The sequence below is a fragment of the Ursus arctos genome, unplaced genomic scaffold, assembly GCF_023065955.2.
Source record: "Ursus arctos isolate Adak ecotype North America unplaced genomic scaffold, UrsArc2.0 scaffold_27, whole genome shotgun sequence".
Lineage (NCBI taxonomy): Eukaryota > Metazoa > Chordata > Mammalia > Carnivora > Ursidae > Ursus > Ursus arctos.
Genome location: NW_026622952.1, coordinates 28,387,008 through 28,395,018, shown reverse-complemented (window position 1 = coordinate 28,395,018; position 8,011 = coordinate 28,387,008). Strand labels below are relative to the sequence as shown.

General features: G+C 42.6%; 1 protein-coding gene across 1 annotated transcript in view; it reads left to right on the top strand.

Annotated features, from left to right (window-relative positions):
- The first annotated feature begins 384 nt into the window (after window positions 1–384).
- GPM6A (glycoprotein M6A) overlaps window positions 385–8,011 on the top strand; it is a 330,169-nt gene continuing 322,542 nt past the window's right edge. Inside the window, exon 1 of the mRNA XM_026508543.4 lies at window positions 385–616. Coding sequence (XP_026364328.1) covers window positions 613–616 — 4 coding nt within the window. The 5' untranslated portion in view covers window positions 385–612. The remainder of the gene's footprint in view (window positions 617–8,011) is intronic.

Sequence of the window (8,011 nt, the reverse complement as noted above, 5' to 3'; positions counted from 1 at the left end):
AGCCTTGCCAGGTTACAGAAACCAACATATATAACATAGAAGAAAGTAGAGAGACCTAATTTAAAATAAAAGGAGAATTTTCTCTTCCTCTTGTCTTTAATAACATCGTTATTAAGGGGAAAAAAATGGTATACTGAAGACAAGAGAAGATCTTAGGGAATGTAAAATCATCCTATCAAATCTGTCTCTTCTGGAATGATCTTTTCCTAGTCTCTACGTTAGGAGTTATTATTTTGGCCACAGGGTCCTTGGTGGGGGGCTGAGACAACGCGTGTGTATGTGATGTGTATTTAACATTTAGGGGGGAGGCGTCTGCACGTGGCCCGAGGCAGAGCGAAAGGGGCGGGGTGGGGGGCGTGGGGAGGAGAGCGCGCGCGAAGGGCCGGGCAGTAGCCATTAGCCTGAGGAGGCAGGTGGGAAGAGGGAGGGGTCTGCGCGTCCTCAGAGGTTCTGGGAACCCCGAGACCCGCTCCGCTGGGTGGGCTGAGGCTGCTACTCGCCGCGGCGCCGGGAGCTGAGGAGCGGCTGGGAGAACTTGGTCACTCGCGCTCGTCTGGTGCCGCTCGTCCAGGGACGTTGGTCCGGAGACGCAGGGCAGCAGGACCTCGGGCCATGGGTGAGTGCGCGGGCGGGGACGCGGAGCCCCGGCGCTGGGCCGCGGGAGTGGGTGGCACGGAAAGAAAGTGAATGTGGCTCGGCCTCCCCGTCTGTCTCAGGACTTGTCCCGGGCGCGAGGCGGTGGGGACGGGGCGTCACCCGGAGGGAGGCCCGCGGGAGGCTGCGCCGGAGCCCTGGCCGCGAGCGCGCGGGGACCGCAGCCCGGGGGCGCCGCGCTGGGCGGGGGCGAGCAGTAAAAGGAGGCTGAGGGAGCCGGGGTTCCAAGGAGCGAGCGGACTCCCAGAGACCGCCGTCCGCACGTGTCCCTGCGCTGCAGCGTGCCGTTCGGGGAGCAAGCTGAGGTGGGGCACGAGAAACGGAAACTTCGCACAACTTCCATTAGCACAGGTTTCCGTGCGGGTGTGCTGGCGCAGGGCGAGATCGGGGACACTTGCGGCAAGTCCCTGTCTCAACTGAGTGCCGCATTTGCGCAAAACGTTTGAAGTTGAGGTTGAAGGTTGGTGGTTCTGCCTACCCCACCGCTGGGGCAAATGGCGTGACTGAAAGGGCGTCCAAACCCGCTCGGGTCACCGGGCGGTGGAGTTCGCGCAGTTCAGCTCTGCTCGAGCTTCTGGACGGGGTCCACTCCTCCGGAGTTTGGCGGCGGCGGCTTGGAATGGCCCCAGGAATGTGGTTGGGTGGGGTGGAGGGGTGGGAGAACCTGGTGCGAAGCAGTCACTCCAAACCTGGAGCGAGGAGGTTGGTCCTACGAGGAGAGTTCGCAGAAGAGCAAGGGAGGGGCGGGAGAGGGGGCACACGCATCCTTCCAGAAGCGGTTTGCTTTGCTCGGGGTATCCACAGGGTCGGGCAGTGCTGCTTTTCCCGGTTACTGATTAGCGATCCACCAGCAGTCCGGTTTACTATTCAACGCCAGCACGCTCATTTCTTCTTGTCCAAGTCCGTCGCGCGCCCCTCCCCCGGCCTCTCCCTTGTCCTTTGTTGTAAAGGATTTCTTCCAGAGTAAAGAAGGCTTTGGGATAGACGTGCTCGGGTTGAAATTCCTAAGTTCCCACAGGCTCGGGGTTAGGGGATGCTTTGACTGCTAATCGGTGGAGTTTATACACACTGGCCAATTTAGGAGAAAGGAAAAAAAAGAAAGCTGAGGACATTTTTGCCTTTGAATGTTAATTTTGGTCAAGACATTCATAGCCTCTTTTTGCTTGACCCGGAAGTCTTAGAAAGACCCATTTTTAGGGCCTTTGAATAAAGCAGTGTTGCAAATGGTCTCCAGAATGGAGATCCGTCTTTAAAAGTTTTCTGAAATTGAAGGAATATTCCCAAGTTAAAAAAGACAGATAAAACACTTTCCCCAAGTGTGGCAGAAAGTATTTCAGGCTTGGTCTTCTATTCTTTCTTTTCACTGTACATGCAACTATAAAGTCTTATTAGAACAACACATGGAGGGGAAAAGCTCTCATGAATGGAAAGCCAAAATAATTGACTTAATGGAATTTATCGTTTACCTCACTAAAAGCACTAAGATGTGATTTGTATCCAACATACAGTCTCCAGAAAGAATGAAATCATTTACCTTGTAACCTTAAGCTTGAGTGGACTCTCTTATCAAACGGTAAGGTACTCTTAATTTTGAAGTTCATTGATTCTCTAGCTTGCATTTCTATACTATAATGAAAACAGTTGGTCCAGAATTTTACTTCAATAGCCCTTGGCTAAATTAGGCATGATCTCAGTTATAAGAAGGTTTTATCATGGAAACGAGGTGGAGCTAACACCTGAGCCCTTAGCGAAATCCTGAGCGTGGTTTCTAACCCTTACAGGTTCTCCTCCTTATCTGTAATCTGACAGATACCTAAAATTTGTCTCCAACTTCTTCTATGAGAAGCACATTACATTTTTCTTATTGAAATGAGGTCGCTAAAAACCCACGTTGGTGTTAGATGGTGAGTAAGAGAGAGTAGGTAGAGGAAGTGAGTGAGAGCCCAGGGGTCAGGGAGTAGAGAAGGAGGGAGCATGTAGCAACGGAGAGTGAGATCAAGGTGCCAGGACTCAGGACAGTGGCCCAGACACGCAGTGCAAAGACAGGAAGAGCCACCAAGCAGATGGGGGCCAATGAGAGACAGAAGGAAGGAAATATGTGCAGAAACGAGAGAGAAAACACTTGGTCACTTAAGGTCATCTTTCTTCTCTTCTTTTAATTTACTTGTGAAAAACACAGAACATTAGTCAGGATTTCTTTTATTTAGTAGTAGCAGGGGGTGAGGACATTGGAGTCCACATTGCTAGGATGAAGGAGAAAAACAGTGTAGGAGAATGCCTGGCTATGCCAGCAAGCTGAATCCCATCTTTTTCTGGTGTCATGACAACCGAAATTTATCATTTATAGAAAGGAAGATGGTGCTATGGGAGTGAATATAGCAATCAATTCTTGTTCGACACAGAAGAAATCCATACTCTAGCATTGTAGAAGAATGAGAGTAATTGGTTAATCAAATATTCGGAATAATTTATAGTTATATCTATAATGCACAAGGCTAATTCTCAAAAAAAAAAAAAAAAGAGAAAGGTTATTTGCAAAGTAGGCAAATTGAGATTTTGGCATCTCTTGCTTCCTTCTTTTATTTCTTTCCTCAGTGATGCCTTCAGCTTATCTAGTTATGCAACAAGGTTTTCCCTCTGCCCTCAAATATTGCTCTACAGAAAGGATATGATGAAGTGTTTCATACTAAAAAAATGCAGAACTAACTCTTCATCAAGAGTGTTTGCATTTTAGCTGCAAGGTTAACTTTGACCTGCAAGCTCTCTAATGGTGAGATAGGTCAGGAATATTTTTAATTCCTTCTCTAAATACATCACCTACTGCTCTTTGTTTTATTTTAAAAACGGTATTGGACATTATTTAGTCCCACAGATTATTATGGAAAGTTTCATGGAAGGAGTGGTATTGAACCTGATTTGGGGGAATGCAAAAGGGTTTGGTAAGGGAAGAGGTGTTCTAGATAGAGCAATGGGTCCCTTCTCAAAGCAGGAAGGAAATCAGTTTGGGGGAGCAGTAAGACATGGATCTGAGTTGACAGTGTGGACTTGATTTTGGAGAGCCTTCAAAAGTAACCAGAGGAATTTAGAATTTACACAATAGAAAATAGGGAGGCATGGAAGGTTTTTGAGCACAGAGAATTACAATGAAATTAGTGCTTAAAGGAGATGAATTGATCAGTGTTGTTTAAGAGAAAGGATACATTGGAGAAGATAGACCCAGAAAATAGACCCAGTTGTCAAAGTAATCCTGAAATGATATGACATATATTTAAACCAGCCATAGTGGAATAGTGGTAACAGTGGAAATGAGGAAAAAAGATAGATGAAAGATATTTCTGATGAGAAATCTGTAAAATCAGGCAACTGAGCAATAATGAGGAAAATGAATAATCTCTCTGGAGATTTGAAATATTGAAAACTGGGGAAATAATTGGTCCTTTGATAGAATATTTAAAGGATTAACCCGATGTTTTATTTTCCCAGTGCTTTGGACAGAAGATTAATTTCATTTTGGAATGTTAATTAAGAGGTGATAGCTAGACGTGTAAACCTAAATTTTTAGTATGTTGGAAATACATAGTAAGAATTTAGCAGAGCGTAGGAACAAGAGGGAAAATAAAGATTTGAGGGTTATCAACCTCTAGTAAGAGATAAACCCACACAGTGAATTACCTGTTTGAAAGTGCGAATTTAAGGAGTGCTGGTTGAGGGATAGGAAAAGATAAACACCTGCAGGAAGAGAAGCATAAACCGCATAAAATGTACTAAATGCTCTAAAATTAGAGCAGTGAAATGTGACATCTTTAACATTCAATTTTAGATCAGGGAGTCTAAATTTTCACGAAAAGAAAATCAGGCAGAAATGTTTTGTTCTCATTCAATTTCAATAAATTTGGACTTGGTTAAGGATCTGTAAAATTATTTGCAAATTTAGGCAAAGAATAATGAAACATGGTATTGTCTTGAACTCATACTAGTTTTAGGAAAAATATGGCCCCCTAGAGGCAGTCATGAACAGGGTACAAAGAACCAGGATTTGAAGCAGGAGAAACAGAACAGATGATAATCCTTCATATCTTTGGGTGGGTCATGTAAGTCTTGGGGATTCTGTTTTCCCTTTTGTTTGATGAGGGAGTGGACAAGGTTCAATAAATTTATGTAGCTCAGATCGTGATTCGGTAACAATTAGAGGGAAAAACATGCAAAGAAAATAAGGTTGAGGTATTTGCATTAAGCAAATTAAGAACAGTTAAATGGTGCTAGACTACTAGGTAAAACTTTTTTTTTTTTTTAAGAGAGGGAGAGAGTGGGGGAAGGGCACAAGGAGAGGGAGAAAAAGAATCTTAAGCAGGCTCCACATGCTGGATCTCACAACCCTGACATCATGACCTGAGCCAAAATCAAGAGTCAGGAAGTTTAACCAACTGAGCCACCGGTGCCCCTACTAGGTAAAACTTTTAAGGGCCATTTGATGTCTAGCATGTTATTCTCCTTGGAAAATTATGAAAGTCTTATAGTCTGAACCTCAACAGAGAAAGATAAATTAATGTTCTGGTTATCTTTGCTACCTAACAGCTATCCCCAAAACTAGCAAATTTAAACAACAGTTTATTATTATCTCTCATGGCTGTGCAGGCTGACTGCTGAGCAGTTCTTGCTTGAAGTCTAGTGCCTTTGCAATCCGGTGTCTGCTGGGGATTCAGGCATCTGAAGACCTGACTGGGTCAGTTGTCTAAGGTAGCTCCCACATATTGGCAATTGACGCTATTGGCTGGGAGTTCAGTTGGGGCTGCCTTCAGGTGACTTGGGCTTTTCACAAAATGGCGGCTGGATTCTGAGAGGCAGCATTCTTAGGACAAGTGTTCCAAGAAACCCAGGCAGAAACGAGGGATTTTCATGACTTAGCACATCCTAAGGCCCAGAGCATTACTTCTCCTGCCTTCTATTGGTCAGAAAAATCATTAAGGGAAATCATATTCAAGGGGAGGGGCATTAGATCCCTCTTGATTTGAGGAACAACATACTCTATAAGGAGAGAAAAAAATCATAGTAGCCAGTTAATTGATCTCATTTCTAAAACTTGTCTTATGAGTGTGCTTCACTATACAGACATCATCAGGTTTACAAATGAAAATTTGCTGTAAGTTTTTGGAAACACATATGATAAAGGACTGAATCTTTAATTAGAAATATGAAGAAATCTAGGCAGTCACACTAAAATTTCACAGCAGAACATTTGAGTGTGGAAATTCATGCCTGGGTGCAAATGTGTTAAGAGGATGCTGGGATAAGCTCTACTCAAAATAATTTCAAATAAGCTCAGTTAGTCTTTCTTATTTTAATTTAAATCTGAAGTCTCTAAAGCTATTGTGGATTACTATTTATTTCACTTAGAATTGAGTTTGTGTCATAAATTGGAATGTAGGTCAGTAAATACTTTATTTAATATCCTCTCATCATAACAAACTAAATGCTTTGTGGTGAACTATTCAGAAGTTTGTTTTAATTCTCAAAAACATATTAATTATACACAACACATAATTTGAACTGGTAGAGTGTTGACTAAAAATAAGTAAAAGGCTTAAATATTCTTATTTTTGGAACATATGTTTTAAATTAAACATCTAAGATGTAACAAAACTTTAAATGTAAATTCTCATTTTATCATTTTTAACTGGGGAGGGTCAGTTTGTGTTTCTGGTACAAAAATATAGGGCTTTCTCCTAGACAACTGAGAAGCAAAAATTAGGGTGAATGAGATGGGTTTAAACTCAAGGCCAGAATTAGTTTCAACCTAGAAACTTAGTGGCCTTAAAAAAGAATTAGATTCCAACTTTCAACTTGGTTGATTTGAGGTCATTCTATTTTCAACTATTTGACAAGAGATGAGGAAATGAGGATAGATAATGTGAAGTCATATACTTCATGCATACTATACTATACAACAAACACAGCCACATCTCACCAAGAAATAAAGGCTTGACCTACATAACCATAATCAGAATAATGCACGAGGAGTCCAAAGGTAATATGACATGTAGTTAAAACAAATTCTTCTTTAGTTTGTTAAGATCACCTGTCAAAATTGTCACTCACTGCTTACTGCATAATGTATAAGATATACCAAAACTATATAATAGCAAAATTAGTATCTCTTGCAATTTCTATAAAATTTCTTGTTCTAAAACCTCTAATTATATTGTCTCATTAGAATAACTTAGGCAATATGTTGTATACTAATTCCTGGGTCCCACTGCCAAGATTCGGGTTGAGAAGGTTTGGGCTTGCGAAGTGGACTTGCAGTTTTAACATGCAGTCTCGCCAGTTTTGAGGTAAGGAAGTCTAGGGCATGCTTTCAGAAATAACCGTTCCAGAATGCTTGCCTCTCTCTCCTCCATCAAGCCAACCGAGCTACCATTACAAGTGTTATTTCTTTACTTGTATCTCGAATATATTACATTTAATTTCTAATCCAGTTCCTAACGCTAAAACATGTTACCAAGAGCTATGTGCTGGGAGTGCTGTTACATTTCTGTTTCTTTTCTCTGTTAAACTTACTAGGTCTCTGTAGTGCTGTCTGTCTCTTTTTGCACCAGTCACTCCTTAGCCTTATGATGAGGTGATGGGCTTCAGAGATGACTAGAACTCTTCCCCTGAAGATTGCTTATGATTTCTAGTGAGATGGCTTCAAGCGTTTATGTGTACATAACTCCCCAGTTGGTATCGCTATACCCAGCTGTCCCCTACCTCCACACAGCGGTCCCTCTACTCCCTCAGCCTCAATATGTTCAAAACTGAATTCATTACATCCTTCCTGGATCTAAATGGTTCTCTCTTCTTGCCTCTTTCCCTTTCTTGATGACTCTTGGATACACCTGGCCTTGAGGATCTAAGGTCCTAACATCTCTTACCATCCACACTGTTTTATCGTATATCATGAAGCTTGCTTTCATTCAACTCCTCCTCCTCCTGCCTGGGCGCTGGTGGTCTTTCCTGTGCAAGTTACTTCCCCTCTTCCATTCCCCAAAAATCATCCCCAGATGGCGATCAGCACACTCCATTGAAGCACAGGGCTTACCGTGCCATTTATTCTCACCACTGTGTTTCCTGCTGTTCCTTCTTATGCACTAAAAAAGAAACTACGAGCTAATTTCATCTACTCACCCTTAGCTTTTTCTTACCCCCAATTATTTAATCATGCTTGGTTTTGATCCTTGCCAGGCCCTTTCTATTCTCTATGGAAATGCAAAGCTTTATTGTTTGACTTAACTTCATTAGCACAACTTAAATATATTTTCTGCATTTTCTGCATGAAAAATCCCCACCATGTGCCCAGCTTAGTGTTCTCCAAAGTATG